The sequence below is a fragment of the Nycticebus coucang genome, chromosome 17 (assembly GCF_027406575.1).
Source record: "Nycticebus coucang isolate mNycCou1 chromosome 17, mNycCou1.pri, whole genome shotgun sequence".
In the NCBI taxonomy this organism is placed as follows: domain Eukaryota; kingdom Metazoa; phylum Chordata; class Mammalia; order Primates; family Lorisidae; genus Nycticebus; species Nycticebus coucang.
Genome location: NC_069796.1, coordinates 18,215,318 through 18,234,889, shown reverse-complemented (window position 1 = coordinate 18,234,889; position 19,572 = coordinate 18,215,318). Strand labels below are relative to the sequence as shown.

The 19,572-nt window shown below is 37.5% G+C and overlaps 1 protein-coding gene across 4 annotated transcripts in view; it reads right to left on the bottom strand.

Annotated features, from left to right (window-relative positions):
* DMXL1 (Dmx like 1) overlaps positions 1-19,572 on the bottom strand; it is a 193,181-nt gene that overhangs the window by 28,427 nt on the left and 145,182 nt on the right. For all 4 annotated transcript variants that reach the window (XM_053566527.1, XM_053566526.1, XM_053566528.1 and 1 more), the window contains 4 exons: positions 13,585-13,671; positions 10,530-10,651; positions 10,046-10,187; positions 4,966-5,026 (listed from right to left, as the gene is read on the bottom strand). In XM_053566527.1, coding sequence (XP_053422502.1) covers positions 4,966-5,026; positions 10,046-10,187; positions 10,530-10,651; positions 13,585-13,671 — 412 coding nt within the window. The remainder of the gene's footprint in view (positions 1-4,965; positions 5,027-10,045; positions 10,188-10,529; positions 10,652-13,584; positions 13,672-19,572) is intronic.

Here is a 19,572-nt window from a genome sequence, read left to right as displayed (position 1 = left end):
TCTTACAGAGCTGGACAGATCCTCTAAACAGAAATTAAACAAAGATATAAGAGATTTAAATGAGATCCTAGAACAACTGTGCTTGATAGACGCATATCGAACACTCCATCCCAAAGATAAAGAATATACGTTCTTCTCATCGCCCCATGGAACATTCTCCTAAATTGATCATATCCTGGGACACAAAACAAATATCAACAGAATCAAAAGAATTGAAGTTTTACCTTGTATCTTCTCAGACCAAAAGGCACTAAAGGTGGAACTCAACTCTAACAAAAATGTTCGATCTCACACAAGGCATGGAAATTAAACAACCTTCTGTTGAATGACAGATGGGTGCAGGAAGAAATAAAACAGGAAATTATTAACTTCCTTGAGCATAACAACAATGAAGACACAAGCTACCAAAACCTGTGGGATATGGCAAAAGCAGTTTTGAGAGGAAAATTCATCGCTTTAGATGCCTACATTTGAAAAACAAAGAGAGCACATCAACAAACTCACAAGCCATCTTATGGAATTGGAAAAAGAAGAACAATCTAAGCCTAAACTCAGTAGAAGAAAAGAAATATCCAAAATCAAATCAGAGATCAATGAAATTGAAAACAAAAGAATCATTCAGAAAATTAATGAAACAAGGAGTTGGTTTTTTGAAAACCTTAATAAAATAGGGCAGCGCCTGTGGCTCAGTCGGTGGGGCACTGGCCCCATATACTGAGGCAGTGGGTTCAAACCCGGCCCCGGCTGAACGGCAACCAAAAAATAGCTGGGTGTAGTGGCGGGTGCCTGTGGTCCCAGCTACTCGGGAGGCTAAGGCAGGAGAATTGTTTGGGCCCAGGAGTTGGAGGTTGCTGTGAGCTGTGTGATGCCATGGCACTCTACCGAGGGCCATAAAGTGAGACTCTGTCTCTACAAAAAAAAAAAAAAAGAAAAAATTAATAAAATAGATAAACCATTGGCCAGACTAACGAGAAATAGAAAAGTAAAATCTCTAGTAACCTCAATCAGAAATGATAAAGGGGAAATAACAACTGATCCCACAGAGATACAAGAGATCATCTCTGAATACTACCAGAAACTCAATGACCAGAAATTTGACAATGTGAAGGAAATGGATCAATATTTGGAATCACACCCTCTCCCTAGACTTAGCCAGGAAGAAATAGAGCTCCTGAACACACCAATTTCAAGCACTGAGATCAAAGAAACAATAAAAAATCTTCCAACCAAAAAATGCCCTGGTCCAGATGGCTTCACACCAGAATTCTATCAAACCTTCAAGGAAGAGCTTATTCCTGTACTGCAGAAATTATTCCAAAAAATTGAGGAAGAAGGAATCTTCCCCAACACATTCTATGAAGCAAACATCACCCTGATACCAAAACCAGGAAAAGACCCAAACAAAAAGGAGAATTTCAGACCAATCTCACTCATGAATATAAATGCAAAAATTCTCAACAAAATCCTAGCCAATAGATTACAGCTTATCATCAAAAAAGTCATTCATCATGATCAAGTAGGCTTCATCCCAGGGATGCAAGGCTGGTTTAACATACGCAAGTCCATAAACGTTATCCACCATATTAACAGAGGCAAAAATAAAGATCACATGATCCTCTCAATAGATGCAGTAAAAGCATTTGATAAAATCCAGCATCCTTTTCTAATTAGAACACTGAAGAGTATAGGCATAGGTGGCACATTTCTAAAACTGATTGAAGCTATCTATGACAAACTCACAGCTAATATTTTACTGAATGGAGTAAAACTGAAAGCTTTTCCTCTTAGAACTGGAACCAGACAAGGTTGTCCTCTGTCACCTTTACTATTTAACATAGTGCTGGAAGTTCTAGCCAATACAATTAGGCAAGACAAGGAAATAAAGGGAATCCAAATGAGAGCAGAGGAGGTCAAACTCTCCCTCTTTGCTGACGACATGATCTTATACTTACAGAACCCCAGAGACAAAACCACAAGACTCCTACAAGTCATCAAAAAATACAGTAATGTTTCAGGATATAAAATCAATGTCCACAAGTCAGTAGCCTTTGTATACACCATAACACTAAAGATGAGAAGGTAATTAAGGACACAACTACCTTCACCACAGTTTCAAAGAAAATGAAATACCTAGGAATATACCTAACGAAGGAGGTGAAGGACCTCTATAAAGAAAATTACGAAATCCTCAGAAAGGAAATAGCAGAGGACATTAACAAATGGAAGAACATACCATGCTCATGGATGGGAAGAATCAACATTGTTAAAAAGTCTATACTTCTCAAAGCAATCTATCTATTCAATGCCATTCCTATCAAAATACCAGCATTGTACTTTCAAGATTTGGAAAATATGATTCTGCGTTTTGTATAGAACCAGAAAAAACCACGTATAGCTAAGGCAGTTCTTAATAATAAAAATAAAGCTGGGGGCATCAGCATACCAGATTTTAGTCTGTACTGCAAAGCCATAGTGGTCAAGACAGCATGGTACTGGCACAAAAACAGAGACATAGACACTTGCAATTGAATTGAAAAACAAGAAATGAAACTAACATCTTACAACCACCTAATCTTCGATAAATCAAACAAGAATATACGTTGGGGGCAAAGACTCCCTATTCAATAAATGGTGTTGGGAGAACTGGATGTCTACATGGAAAAGACTGAAACTGGACCCACACCTTTCCCCACTCACAAAAATTGATTCAAGATGGATAAAGGATTTAAATTTAAGGCATGAAACAATAAAAATCCTCAAAGAAAGCATAGGAAAAACACTGGAAGATATTGGCCTGGGGAAAGACTTCATGAAGAAGACTGCCATGGCAATTGCAACAACAAAAATAAACAAATGGGACTTCATTAAACTGAAAAGCTTCTGTACAGCTAAGGAGACAATAACCAAAGAGACAACCTACACAATGGGAAAGGATATTTGCATATTTTGAATCAGACAAAAGCTTTATTATTAAGGATCTATAGAGAACTCAAATTAATCCACATGAAAAAAGCCAACAATCCCATATTATCAATGGGCAAGAGACATGAATAGAACCTTCTCTAAAAATGACGGACGAATGGCTAACAAACACATGAAAAAATGTTCATCATCTCTACGTATTAGAGAAATGCAAATCAAAACAACCCTGAGATATCATCTAACCTCAGTGAGAACGGCCCACATCACAAAATCTCAAAACTGCAGATGCTGGCGTGGATGTGGAGAGAAGGGAACACTTTTACACTGCTGGTGGGACTGAAAACTAGTATAACCTTTTTGGAAGGAAGTATGGAGAAACCTCAAAGCACTCAAGCTAGAGCTCCCAGTTGATCCTGCAATCCCATTATTGGGCATCTACCCAGAAGGAAAAAAATCCTTTTATCATAAGGACACTTGTACTAGACTGTTCATTGCAGCTCAATTTACAATTGCCAAAATGTGGAAACAGCCTAAATGCCCACCAACCCAGGAATGGATTAATAAGCTGTGGTGTATGTATACCATGGAATACTATTCAGCTATTAAAAAAAATGGAGACTTCACATCCTTCATATTAACCTGGATGGAAGTGGAAGACATTATTCTTAGTAAAGCATCACAAGAATGGAGAAGCATGAATCCTATGTACTCAATTTTGATATGAGGACAATTAATGACAATTAAGGTTATGGGGGGGGAGGAAAAGCAGAAAGAGGGACGGAGGGAGGGGGGTGGTGCCTTGGTGTGTGTCACACTTTATGGGGGCAAGACATGATTGCAAGAGGGACTTTACCTAACAATTGCAATCAGTGTAACCTGGCTTATTGTACTCTCAATGAATCCCCAACAATAAAAAAAAAAAAAAATACATTCTTCTAGTGTTGGATAAACTCAATGTAGTGAAAACAGACTGATCTTTTACATTATTCTATACCTGTAGTGTAAGTAAGTCATTTTCTTCATTTTAAATATATGGTTCTCTTGAGCTTTTTTTTGGGACAAAGTACACAACTTTCACAGTAGATGGTTATAGCACTTATCATAATTAAGGTTGTTAATTTTTTATAGGTTATTAAATTGGGGGGACATGAATACCTATTAATTAACATGAATTCTTGTTACTGTGTGATAGAACAACTTAAGGAAGGGCACAACTTAAAAAGTCATACTTTTAAAACTTGGAATACTCACATGTCAATATAAGTATTGGTTACAACCCACCAGAATCAATACCTCTAATAAATTCCCCATTAATTAAGTTCGTAGATAAAGGAAGAGAAACTTTTGAGATTTCCAGGAAAATTAACTGAAAACAAATATATTCTGCCTTAGAATGTAAGAACATACTAATAACTATTTCCTGTGCTTACTAATCTGTCTCATATAAAAAAAACTGCAAAAAACTGATAAAACGCAAATTGATTATGATGAGGCAGTAAACGACCAAGGCACGTTCCTGGTCTATGTAGTAAAAGTTGGCAATGATCCTACTATTTTTTTTTTTTTTTTTGTAGAGACAGAGTCTCACTTTACCGCCTTCAGTAGAGTGCCATGATGTCACAGGACTCACAGCAACCTCTAGCTCTTGGGCTTCAGCGATTCTCCTGCCTCAGCCGCCCGAGCAGCTGGGACTACAGGCACCCGCCACAACGCCCAGCTAGATCCTACTATTAAAACAATAACTATCCACAATTTAACACTAAGAAATCCTAAAATACTCAAAGATAAAGTGTGCTGAGAAATATGCAAAGTGCCAAAATTTTTACACCATTAATTAAGTTAGCTTTCTCTATTAATTCAGGGAAATTTCTTTTTCTATTTTATCCAACTATGAAATAAAGATTTTATTTACTAGCAAATATTCTCTACAAAAAAAGTTGAGTAAATGCTTTCAGTTGAAAAGATTCCCATAAATTTCTAATACTAAAAATTATCAAAAAAGAATAATAGGAAAAAAATGATCACTAAATATTAGCAACTTACAGTAAGGAAGAGTTGGATGAGAAGTCATTCTTCGAACATTATTAATGGCTTTCTTAATCATCTGGTAAAAAAAAAAGTATTTTATAATCATAACAAATAGTAGGATTAGAAGTTTGAATTGTAAAAAGAAATTCAAGTAACATGTATTTATTTAGTTTTATGTGACTTCATAAAGTCCCTTTTGGGTGATAAAAATACTGAATATGGCAAGAGAAATTTAATAGTGAAGTTCTTAATATCTAAATGTGTATATATTTTCTGCATTACAGATTAGAATCTAAGAACAAATTCCCCTGAATTTAATCTTCTCTTTCTTGCCAATTCTCTTCTGATCCCATTACATTTATGCAATAATCCTGAATAGTATAAGGTTAAAAAGACACAAGCATTTGAAAATAAAGGAGGTAAACAAAAAATTTAATGTATTTTTACTTCATAGTTTAGAACTGTTTACTCATTTTTAAGCCATGCCTTAAATAATTTAACTAGTCTGTCCAATAAGAGCAATACAAATATTGCAAACTAAAGGAAAATTTAATTTATAGAATGTATTTGCTATATAGAACTATAACTACAGTTACATGTTATCCTGAGTTTGTATATGAGTCTGAGGTAAATTTTGTTGTTATCCTTTTGGATTTTAAATTGTTCAGTTAGCCTAAAGTTGTGGAGAAGGTGGGCCATTAGTGGGGAGGAAAGGGATGAGGCCAGACAACTGATAAGGGATAGAAAAACTGAGGAAGGGAAAGATATATATGGATGCAGCTTCTACAAAATAGCAGTGCTGGTCATAACAAGTATTCTCTTTGTTATTAGTATTTATTATTTGAAAAATATGATATTAAAAAATAAAAAATTAAAAACATGCTAATATTACTTTTGTTTAGTAAACTTCATCTTAATTTTAAAAATGCCTTGGCGGCGCCTGTGGCTCAAGGGGTAGGGCGCCGGTCCCATATTCCGGAGGTGGTGGGTTCAAACCCAGCCCCGGCCAAAAAAAAAAAAATGCCTAAAGATTCCTATTCTTGCTTTTGTCTTTCTTTTCTGACTGATGATCAAAGGAGAACCATGAGTAGAAAAATAGATAAATACAGTTTGAAAACATTTTCTAAAAGTATATGTAAAACATTATAAGCTAAAGAAATCATTAACTGTTTTAGAAGATCCATATAAAAAAGAATAATCTTGTTCTACTGGTATCTTTTACTTGAGGTTCAAGTGAGGCAATCCCCATATGTAGTTCCCAAATTATAATAACTCCAACTAAAAAGATGTCTTTCTAAGATTTTGATAGGAAGAAAATTCAATCCTAAGAGGAATACCAAAGGTAGATTTGTATACTCTAATGCTTTGGAGCACAAACACCTACTCTATGCTCAATACCATTCTAGTTAGGCATTATCAATCTACGAGGCGGGCAGAATCCAAGCTCTCAAAGAGTTTATATTCCAGGGGGGTATTAAAAAAAAAACCAACTATGACAGTGCCCGTAGCTCAGTGGTTAGGGCACCGGCCACATATACCTAGCCTGGCAGGTTCGAATCCGGCCCAGGCCAGCTAAACAGCAATGACAACTACAAATAACAACAACAAAAATAGCTGGGCGTTGTGGTGGGCACCTATAATCTCAGCTACTTGGGAGGCTGAGGCAAGCGAATCGCTGAAGCCCAAGAGTTCGAGGTTGCTGTGAGCTGTGATGCCACAGCACTGTACCCAGGGCAATACAGTGAGACTGTCTCAAAACAAAACAAAAACAACTAAATAATGAGTAGATAATTTCAGGCTCAGAGCCTGTAGCTCAGCGTCTGGGGTGCCAGCCACATACACCGGAGCTGGCAGGTTCGAATCCAGCCCAGGACCGCCAAACAACAACTACAACCAAAAAAACAGCAGGGCACTGTGGCAGGCACCTACTCGGGAAGCTAAGGCAAGAGAATCATCTAAGCCCACGAGCTGGAGGTTGCCGTGAGCTGTGATGTTACAGCACACTACATAGGGCAACATAGTGAGACTGTCTCAAAAAAAATAAAAAAAAAACTAAATAATTTCAGGCTTGGAGCCTGTAGCTCAGCGGCTAGGGTGCCAGCCATATACACTGAAACTGGTGGGTTCAAATCCAGCCTGGGCCCGCCAAACAACAATGACAACTACAACCAAAAAATAGCCACGTATTGTGGCCGGCGCCTGTAGTCTCAGCTACTTGGGAGGCTGAGGCAAGAGAATCGCTTAAGCCCAAGAGTTTGAGGTTACTGTGAACTGTGACACCATGGCACTCTACCCAGGGTGACAGCTTGAGACACTGTCTCAAAAAAAAAAAAAAAAAAGATACTTTCAGTAACTGGTATATACTACAAAGATGGTAAAATGAGATAACAGGACTTCAGGTGAGCAGGGGTGGAAGGGGTAGGGGCAAATACCTTCATTAGGAAAGTCAGGGACATCTCTGGGAATCTGAGTTGAGATGAGAATAATAAAACAGAGTGAAAGTGCATTTTAGGCGAAGGGAAGACAAAATCTCTAACATGGCAATGAGCTTGATATGTTCAAGAGACAGAAGGGGATTGAAGGGAAATGAGGCTCCAGAGGCAGGGGCAGGGGTTAAATCTTGCAGGGCCTTGGATACCATATTAATGCTCTAATACTTTTGAAGTCATATTGGGAAATGTGAAATTTTTAAGGACGAGTATGACAATCTGAAAGATGTTTTAAAGAAGAGTAACTGGCTGCTGTGAAGTGAAGAGAGGGAGCAAAATGTCAGCCAGAAAGGTGTTACAGGAAGAATTATAATGAAGTCTCTGAAGCTGGAGTTCAAAAAAAGTGCCTATTCATATATTTTGTATAGTTTCTTTAAGTTCCCATTAAACAACTATAAATCATTAAGCTTTACAAATGAACTTTCATTTCATTTGAATAATTACTGGACTGCTTTTCAAATTCAATTTAACCCTTAAAATACAGCCACATAAAGTCATTAAACTCAGGGGAAGAGAAGGCTTTACAATAAGCTCTGCCACAAATTCAATACAGTGTCCTGGGTTGAGTCACTTGACCTTTCTGGATTTCAAGCTTCACCTAAAGAATGGTAAAGTAGGAAAAATAACAGCTACAAGAGTTATTTAAAAAGAATTATAAGGTTTATCAGCTTACAAAGGAATCACATCAAGTAAAAAAAAAAAGGTATTATATAAGATGACTGAGCCAGGCATGGTGGCTCACACCTGTAATCCTAGCATGGTGGGAGACTGAGGCGGGTGGACTGCTTGAGCTCAGGAGTTTGAGACCAGCCTGAGCCAGAGTGAGACCTCCATCTCTAAAAAATTGCTGAGAGTTGTGGTGGGTGCCTCTAAGACAAGAGAATCATTTAATCCCAAGAGTTTGAGGTTGCTGTGAGCTATTGTGCCACAGCACTATACTGAGGGTGACAATGTGAAACTCTGTCTCAAAAAAAAAAAAAAATAAATATATATGATTGAGCCTTTACTTAAATAATTATTCATACTAATTTACAAAAAAATCACTTTTTTCTTTTTGGACAAAGAAAGCATGCCACAGGACTTATGAAATTTTTACAAACCTTACACCTAGAAAGCCACTGAAAGAATTAATGATGCTGGGCTTCTGCAATTCTATGTATACATTTCTACACTCTAAGTATCAACAATGAAAACTCTTGAAGTATAAATTGTGGATCACATCTTAAGTAATTAGGGCTCAAATAACTCCTCCATCACTACAGAAAAATTTTGTTTTAGTTCATCTGCATATTACATTTTGCTTACTTTTTAAAAAAATTATAGTTTTGTTAAAGAAAAAATAATATATTCGTCTCAGCATTAAAAAATACATCATACTTCACATGGACACAGTTGCTAATTGATACTCAATAAAAACACTATGTAGACCAAAGGTTAGCAAATCTTCTTTCATGCAGAACCGGGGAGCGAATGTCTTGGGCTTTATGGGCATATGGTGCCGGCTGCACATTCTCAATTTTACTACTAAAACACGAAGAAGGCAGCCACAAATAAAATATGAACAAATGACCATGGTTGTGCTCTACAAAACTCTATTTATAGACACTGAAATTGGATTTAATATAATTTTTTTTTTTTTTTTTTTGTAGAGACAAGAGTCTCACTTTATGGCCCTCGGTAGAGTGCCATGGCATCACACAGCTCACAGCAACCTCCAACTCCTGGGCCTAAGCGATTCTCTTGCCTCAGCCTCCCAAGTAGCTGGGACTACAGGCCCAAGTAGCTGGGACTACAGGCGCCCGCCACAATGCCCAGCTATTTTTTGGTTGCAGTTTATCCGGGGCCGGGTTTGAACCCGCCACCCTCGGTATATGGGGCCGGCGCCTTACCGACTGAGCCACAGGCGCCGCGGGATTTAATATAATTTTTAAGTGCCAAAAAATACTATAATTTTTGTTTCAACCACTGAAAACTGTAAACACCATTCTTAGCATGTCGGCTGTACAAAAACAGGCCACGGGCAGGATTTGACCTATGGGTCGCAGCTTACTGAGGCCAGATCTAAATTATTATGTTTAAAGTAATAATTAAAACACTGTTTTTTAGTATGTGTGTGCATATATATGTTTATTTATTTATTTATTTATTTTTGAGACAGAGCCTCAAGCTGTTGCCCTTGGTAGAGTGCCATGGCATCACAGCTCACAGCAACCTTAAACTCTTGGGCTTAAGCGATTCTCTTGCCTCAGCCTCCCAAGTAGCTGGGACTACAGACGCCTGCCACAACGCCCAGCTATTTTTTGGTTGTAGTTGTCATTATTGTTTGACGGGCCCTGGCTGGATTCAAACCCACCTTCTTTGATGTATGTGTGGTTGGTGCTTTAGCCACTTGAGGTACAGGTGCTGAGCCTACATTTTTTAACATATATTTTGAAAGCAATTTTTTGTTATTCTTTCAAATGAAAATATACCATTTTCATGACCAAAATTTACAACAGTGATATAAATCAACCTTTATTTATAAATTATTAAGATTTATAAATCAATCTTTATATCTGGAGGGGAAAATAGAACAGTTATACCCAACCTTAACTATCTTTACATACCACAGATGCTCCTCTGCCAGTCTGTGTACTACCAAGCCATGGCATGTTGATTGGAGTCCCGGGATTACTGTGTGTATACGGGGTTGTACCTTGTACAGCTGTTAAATCATCACGTGCATGTATAACCAGGAAATCCTCTGATCTACAAAGGAATGTCAACCCAATGAAAATAACTCATCAGTTTTTCTTTCTTACAGTTAGCAGCTCTACATTTACTTTAAAAATTAATTTTCTTTAGGTTTTACTCCTAACTCACAGACAATGCTTCATACTTGAACAATTTCCACTCCCTTCATTTACTTTTCTTTAACTCTCAGTTCCCTCTAAAGTTCCTGCATCTCCTTGCTTACTTTTAGCACATCAGCTTCCACTCTACTTATAATTTAGGAGGACTCCTTTAAAAAATCTTTTGAAAGTTATAGTTCAGTGGATATAACCACTTGTGTTGCAATGTTACTAAATAAAAACGAAGTATAAAGGGTACCCTTTTGTTTCCATTTCTATATCATCATCTACCCAAGTATAGATCTGCGTAGCCAGAATTCCAGAAACATCCAGTTCTTGAACATCATGGCTGGAAGCAACTGCTATGCAGTTTCTATTTGCCTGAAAAATAAATCATACAGTAACTTCAAAATGAATCAAAAACAGGTACATGAGCTACTCCTGAAAAGAAAAATGACAAAATAACCTCTAGAAATGGTAACTCAAGCACAGAATATATAGCATTCTTATAAATTTCTTTAAATTACATTTATCAATTAAATATTTAGTGAAGTAATCATAAGCTTAGATATATGTTTAAGTTCTAAGAAAAGTATATTGGAAAAGTATATAAATGGCAACACATGTAGCACTTTATTACTTCTCCCAATACTTTCTCTAGTCTTCTAGAATACTATGATCTCTGTAAGGTTTGCAGAATTTAGAAATGTGGATGAAGGTGCTAAAGAAAAGAAGAGCCCTAAAGGTAGAAAAAGTGTGTGTGGAGGGGGTTTAAGAAACTCCAAAGAAAAGGTATAATTGTTAATTATTTAAATAAAATAGTATTACTTTCTCCTAAAGCAGCGGTTCTCAATCTGTGGATCACGACCCACAGGAGCTGTATTAAAGAGCCGCGGCATTAGAAAGGTTGAGAAACACTGTCGTAAAGTCTTTCAATCTTTGTCAAGGAAAATGGAAGTGGGAAAGAGTCCCAGAGAAAAGGTATAGGGGGAGAAAAATAGTGAAAGAATTATGCAAGAAGAACTCATGAATGAAAAGTTGGTAAGATAAAATGACATGAATATTTGTCCATGAATTAAAAATGCACATCTTTAAAACAGGAAAGAACAGCAAAGAGAAAATGTGATTAATATTACCAGTATGTGAAATTCTAATATAGACTAATAAGAAAAAGCTGAAATCCCAGAGATAAAAGGAAAAATATATAACTAGACTGTTGAGAGATAATTCCCCATGTCTCTTGAGTCACTGATTACCCTTAGTTCTGCAATATCGTGTCTAGGATGTTTGTATCACTAGTCTCTCCCTTCAGAGAAAAGGGCAGGTATGCTTATTGTTCATTAGAAGAGATTATGGCCCCTTAATGCAGAGATCTTCTTCTACAATGCACCTACTGAGTGTGCAGGTATCATGCAGCTTTCTTCCTAGCACTCCGCAGGAATTGCAGGTCAGAGAACCAGTGTAAGATGCTGATTTTCCAGTTCCTGCTCTTACAGTTAGAAATGAAGTATCCTTATCCTTTGTCTCTCTGATCAAGGAGCCTTGCGCTTTTTTTTTTTTTTTTTTGTGGTTTTTGGCCGGGGCCAGGTTTGAACAAGCCACCTCTGGCATATGGGACCAGCGCCCTACTCCTTGAGCCACAGGCACCGCCCGAGCCTTGTGTTTTCTAACAGCATCATTAAACTGCAAAAGCTAACTGTTTAGACTGAATTCAAGGTAAAATCTCAGACCCTTCAGAGTTCTTGACACTGACAGTTCAACTAAAGAAATGTGAAAAAGTATAGTCTTAATGGCATTTTTAACAAATGCAATTTACAGGCTGGGCAACTGTGAGACTCCATCTCTACAGAAAAAATTAAAACTTAGCTGGGCAAAAAAATTAAAACTTAGCTGTAGTCCCAGCTACTCAGGAGACTGAGGCAAGAGGAACACTTGAGCCCAGAAGTTTGAGGCTGCTGTGAGCTACGATGATGCCACTGCTCTCTCACATGCACAACAGAGACTTTCTTTTTTTTAAAAAAAGCAGTTTAAAACAAAAGATATTATTTCTCAGTTACAAATTTATCAAGGATATAAAAATATCAAATCAAGGGAAATAAATATTGAGCAGGCAAACTCATACACAGTGATCTGAAGATATTATAATGTGGATAACTGTTCATTACTAGTTAGTTTTATATACATCCCCCAAAAGAAAAAAAATGTTTTTTTATAGCAAAGAATATTTAAAATCATATTTTCTTCAGAAGAAGACAGGTAATATAGGGTATAGACAATAATTCTGTATTGACATGTATATACCATGTTACATATATATACTACAACTGGGTAAGGGGCTAATTCCATGTTTGCCTGCCTCAAACAAAACTAGTCATTATTAAAGATTGTGCAGGAGGGAAATGTGAGAAAAGAATACAGGGAATACAGGGAAATATGAGAAAAGAATAAAAAGGGAACTACCTAGGAGAAATCAAAGAGAAGTCAGATACAGCGCAGGAAGATGGAGAACCAACTGGTAAAAGGATCACTGAAGAGGAATTTCTTTGTATGAAGGATATCACATTTCCTTGTATATCACAGAATATACAACCACATAACACTTTAAAATTATTTAAAATTACAAACATGTGAACATCATATATATGTATCTCATTTAAGTATACTTTAGGAATACATGAAAAAAGACATATATATCCTTTAAGTTAATAGAAAGAAAAGGGAACAAACAAGTAACTCGAAGTCAGTAGAAACTATTCACAGTAAGGCAAGTAGTGGGGATAGAGGGAAAAATAACTGAAATGAGCTTTAACTTGAACTACTGTACCTAAGGTCACCCCTTCTATGAGGAGCTTACAGAAATCTCTAAGGTGAATGTTAAGTAGAAGTCTAAGAAATACAAAGAAAATACACTAGTTGGGCAGCTACTGGAGGTTTAGTCAAAGAGGGAGAATTTTTGAGTAACATATAAGCTTAAATTTCTCACATATTAGGAATTAGATTCAACATATTCATAAGAAATATAAGAAACTTTTTCTGTGAGTTAACTGCTGTAATTCCAAAGCTACTGCATTTATAAGGTAACAAAGCATTTCTGTGTAGTAACAAAGAATTATAAATTTATCAGCTACATATCTAAAGTCACACTGTCAAATAAAATAATCCTTTAAAAAATAAAAAACCTTATTTGGATTACAATTTAAGTAGTTAGAAGTAGCTTTGGGAAAATACGATACGAATAAACTGATAAAACGGAATATAGTCTTCAACTATGAATAGTTAATAATCAAACAAATAAAAAATTTCTATATACTTACTTTATTAACAGCAAAGGCAGTAATGATATCAGATTCTTTATGAATAATTCTTGCTTTACCTCCAGGATATCCCAAATCTGCTTCTATCTAAATGGAAGGAAATAAAATATAAAAAACATTTTAGTAATAAAACAAATAATACATGCCAATCTATCAATTAGTACTTGCATTACTTATATTAAAAAACATTTTGGATGTTTCAATTCCAAAGGTATATCCTACTTATTTCTAAAACAAAATATATTTGACAAGGAGACCTTAAAATTTTTTCAAACTTGCTTTTTCACATATAAAAAGACAGTTGATACAATATACAACTTCATTAACTGGTTATCCTAGCCTACCCCACTAATTAGATTAACCTTAAAAGAGTAAGACATTCTAATTATTAAAGTAAGATTTACTGAGCAAATTTCTTATTGTTATAATTTATAATAATTCCTTATAAATATTAAAATGTCAGATAGTCAAGGTTTTAGGTTTTGCAGACCACAAAAGGTCACCATTGCTTAGTCTTCTTTTTCAAACCTTTTTAAAAATGTCAAAACCATTTTTAGCTCAGGGGATATACAAAAACAGATAAGATGTGGCCAGTTTGCTGTAGTTTACTGAATTTTAGTCTAAAACAACTTTGAATTTATTCAAGAGAAACCTGAACCCTACAAGGCATAGTAACTAAAATCAGTAATCATTTTAGTACCTGAATAAACAATTCCATGTACTTTAGACAAGGGACATATATTTGACCTGCTGCTTACTCCAGAGAAGGTATATATGTCCTTGAACTTAGAAGGGAATAAAATACAAAATCAACATTTACTAAAATAAACAGAAGTTGAAAAGAGGAGCCAGTTACTAAGAGCTAGAGATGTTGCTTAATGTATAAAAATATTTCATCTTACTTTATCCTTTCTAACCCACAAACTTTTAAAATGAATTAATTTTAGAGCTCACTGTGATATGGAGAAATTATTCATTTTAAATTAGCATATAAAAATTTATTTCCTATAAAACTAGAAACAAACATTGTCTGCCAATTGATCAGAGAACTGACTAGAGTTAACAGTTTTTATTTATTTATTTATTTTTTGGCCAGGGCTAGGTTTGAACCTGCCACCTCCGGCATATGGGGGTGGTGCCCCCTCTTCTGAGCCACAGGCGCCACCACAGAGTTAACAGTTTTTTAAAATGGCAACTAAATTAACTATTCAATTGCAGAGTTGAGAAACTTATAAGATAACCCAAATAAAATACTCCTAAGCAAAACAAGATCAGTCACTGTACATGAAGTGACTGCCAAATACATTCTAATATAAAATTTAATTTGCTTACAAACATAAAAGAATTTCAATTTTTTTTGAACATTCTGGCTGACCTGAGGGTCAACTTGCCTTTCAAGGAGAGTCTTAGCTCCGGCTACTATGACAGACTATCCAGTAAGAATGTACAAGCCAAATTCCATCGTTTTATGACAAAATTCCAACTTACCCACAAATCTGCTTGTATCTAAAGTACACTAAGCATCTACTACTAGATTTTGAATTGAAGGCAGAGATAGATGATAGTTCCTGATATTTGCTGGTAATGACTGGATAGAGAAAACATACCTGCTCACCTGGGGAACTTTTTGAAACTTTACATATATAGGAAGAAAGCTATAGGCATGAACTACAAAAAAGCATCCTCAATGTGAGAATACATTCTTATCCTCTAGTTATCTGCACTTACTAAAACATTGTTTCTCAACAGTGTGTTGTCAAGATAATCTGCTTGAGAGTCAATTGAGGTCATCTTTTACATATTAAAACTTTGAATCCTATGTCAGACACACAATCGGAATCCCATGTGGGATGGGGCAAAAAAATAATGGTTAGTATCTTGAGAGTCTTAGGCACATTAAATCTGAGAATGACTGTACATGGTAAAAGTTAAGATTGGAGAAGGGAGGGTTCAGCTTATGTGGGGGTTCAAAAGCCATAATGGAGTTCAGATAGTATTCTAAGGCTGAGAAGTCATCGATAGATTTTGAAAATTTAGGCTGTTGTGAGGTAAAACATAAAAGGCATACAATGATCTCTAGGAAACCAATTTAAAAACTACTACAGTAGCTTAAGTGAGAGATCATAGTGGATTGTCCTTGGGCAATAGGAATGGTGATGGTGGTAACTGGTTATAATTGGGATAAATTTTGCTAATGGACTGTATTGTAGTTTTGAGTGAAAGAAAGAAAGGATGACTCCTAGCTTTCAGGTCTGATAAATAGGTGAGTAAAGGTACCATTTACTGAGATGGACAGAACTAAAGGAAAGAGTGGGTTTGAGTCGGAAGCAGGGGATATCTGGAGTTCAAGTAATGAGGTGGGACTAAAGAGATTTAGTTATCAGAGTTATCAGTATAAAGGTGATACTTAAATCATAAAATAATACAAAAAGAAAGTGAAGACAAGGCTGGGTGCAATGGCTCATGTCTATAATCCCAACACTCTGGGAAGCCACAGCGGGCAGATCGTCTAAGCTGATGAGTTCGAGACCAGCTTGAGCTACAGTGAGACTCCAATACTAAAAAAAAGCCAGGTGTTATGTGGGTGCCTATAGTCCCAGCTACTCGGGAGGCTGAGGCAAGACAATCGCCTGAACCCAAGTATCTGAGGTTGCGGTGAGCTACTGACGCTACCACACTCTATTGGGACAACAAAGCGAGACTCTGTCTCAAAAACAAACAGGGGGAATGAGAGCAAGATGGCGGCCGAGTAACAGCTTCCCTGCAACTGGGCACCGTGAGTCTGAGGAGATAAGACTCCAGGCATCTCTGGCTGGTGGGATCTGCCTATAATCATCCCTTTGAGGACACAGGGAGTCAGCGTGAGACTTCTGGACCCCAAGAGGAGGACAAAAACAGTGGAAAACTGGCAAGTGGTTGTGTGTGTTTGATTGATCTAATCCCGTCGGCAGCAGTAAGACTGCAAACTGGAAAGGTCTTACCTGTGAACAGTTTTGGTGTTTTTGGACTTGGCACTCAGTTGAACTGCCATGGGGAGAGCTAGGGCAGAAGTGCGGAGAACTTAGGGCCCCAGACTGAGACGTTGAGCTGAATGGAGCTGACAGTGTTTGGCTGTGGGCTGCAGGGAGCCCTTGTGAGAGAACTGCCCTGGCAAGCTCCACCCTCAGGGATGCAGAGCAAGGATCGGGCAGAAGCCAGTGATCTAGTGACTGAGCAGCCTATAGGTGGGGACTGAGCCGCCTTACAGCCTTAACCCTCAGGAGCAGAGTGAGACCAGTTTTGGCACACTGGGTAAGAGGATAGCCACTTCAGCAGTGATCCCAGCGACAAGCACTTTCCTGGGAAAGCTGCTTAGCCAAGTTTAGAAGTTTAAAGTGCCTTTTAAGAGGGCTGAAGAGAGATTTAGAGTCCCCACCCTGTGGGGTTTGAGATATCAGTGGAGGCCTCCAGTCGTATCAGCATTGTGATTAACATCTCATTCCCCAGAAGATCATCTGTTGTCCAGACAATATTCAACAAGATATATATACTGCTTTGTTTTTGGGTTCTTTTTTTTTTGTTTGTCTGTTTTTTGTTTATTTGTTGTTGTTGTTTTGTTTTTTAATTTCAACCTTTCCCTACAGATTTTTTTCTTTTTTTTCTTTCTTTTCTTTCTCCATGAATAGAACCTTCTCTAAAGAAGACAGACGAATGGCTAACAAACACATGAAAAAATGTTCATCATCCCTATATATTAGAGAAATGCAAATCAAAACCACCCTGAGATACCATCTAACCCCAGCAAGAATGGCCCACATCACAAAATGTCAAAACTGCAGATGCTGGCATGGATGTGGTGAGAAGGGAACACTTTTACACTGCTGGTGGGACTGCAAACTAGTACAACCTTTTTGGAAGGAAGTATGGAGAAACCTCAAAGCACTCAAGCTAGACCTCCCATTTGATCTTGCAATCCCATTACTGGGCATCTACCCAGAAGGAAAAAAATTCTTTTGTCATAAGGACACTTGTACTAGACTGTTTATTATAGCTCAATTTACAATCGCCAACACGTGGAAACAGCCAGGGTGGTAAAGTGAGACTCTGTCTCTACAAAAAACAAACAAACAAGTAACAACAACAACCAAAAAAACATACAAACAAACAATAAAGAAAGTAAAGACAGGAAAGAGAAAAGGTTAGAGAACTGAGTTCTGGAATACCAAACATTTCAAGGATGGAGAAAAGATAGGACAGTTCAGTAGCTGTCAGTCAATTAGTTAACATTAAAAAAAAATACAGTTTTATATTTTGAGAACTAAGTGAGACATGAATTTTAGGAAAATGTCAGGGGTCAAAAGTATCAAATGATACTGAAACGCTGAACAGCAGAGGACAGAGAATTGACTACTAAATTTAACATACTGGTATCAATGGTGACTTTGACTTAGAAAATAATATCTAACTAAATGAGAAAGAATGTGACATCTGGTAAATTAGGAGGGAAGTCCACTAGAGAAGGATCACACAGACATTCAGCTGAATTGATAATGTTTTCTTTCTTTCTTTCTTTTTTTTTGTAGAGACAGAGTCTCACTTTATGGCCCTCGGTAGAGTGCCGTGGTGTCACACAGCTCACAGCAACCTCCGACTCCTGGGCTTAAGCGATTCTCCTGCCTCAGCCTCCTGAGTAGCTGGGACTACAGGCGCCTGCCACAACGCCCAGCTATTTTTGGTTGCAGTTCAGCCAGGGAGTGAGGGTAGTTGGTGGGACCACACTTATGGTGCATTTTACAAGGGTACATGTTGAATCTACTAAGTGTAGAATATAAATCTTAAGACAATAACTAAGAAAATGAGGTGAAGGCTATGTTAACCAGTTTGATAAAAGTATTTCAAATTGTATATAAAACTAGCACATTATACCCCATAATTGCATTAATGTACACAGATATGATTTAATTTTTTTAAAAAAAAGTAAAATAAAAAAAAAAGTGCAGTGTGGATCCAAACGACAGGGCACTTGTGGAGTATCCCTCCCCCACAGGAAAGCCATGTTTTGGTCCTGGGTAGGAACCTAGGCAGTGAAGCCCCAAGCCTGTGGCACCTTGTTGGTGAACTCAGATAGTCTATGCTGCTGTCTGTGGCTAGACAACAGAAGGAGATGTGCAGTGTAAGGGAAGAGGGAGAAAGGTGAAACCTGCTCCTGCTTTACAGACTGTGAATCCCAAATGGACCCTCCCCAACAAGCAAACTTTCCACTTTTGTGGGGACTCTTAGCCCCTTCCTGATGGCTTTCCCCAGTGGCCTGGAAGCTTACCTGGGGACCTTTCAGCCTTTCCTGAAACAGCTCTTGTGCCCACCTTTGTGGAGCCCTGAATATAGGTCATTAGACCCAGTCACCTAGACTCACTCCTTCACCCACCTCTGCTATGGCGAATAAGGAGCCCTGGAGAACTCCAGAACCCTGCTTACCACCTGGGACATTCAAGTGCTTCTCCTATAAACAGGTCCCAGAAAACACCACTGCAGTAGGTGCTTATTTGGAAGCACCACCTACTGGAAGGGAGGACAAACTTGTAAAGCCCATTACAGCATTTGCTGATTCAATCAGACAGGGTATGGCTGGGTCTTACCTACATGCAGCACCTTTTGACTTAGAGATTAAACTTGGCATCCCACTGTAATTAATTCACACTACTAAGAAGACCATAGGACTGGAGAAAGAGGAAAGGATTTCATAGGTTTCCATGTTCCCTTGTCAACACAAAACAGGGAATCTGCCCAAGGACATAGTACACCACCCTACTGCCTACAAATAACTAGTGATCGAGGAGAACACCATCAAAGGTTTCTATGACTGAGGTATCCATCCAGAACTCAGACCCACATCAAAGTATCCACAAACAAAGCCAAAGGTCTTTACCCAACATATACTATGAACATACCCTTCAAAGAACGAGGTGGGAAAAGCCCCATTTAAACAAAAGAAATTCCATAAACAAGAAG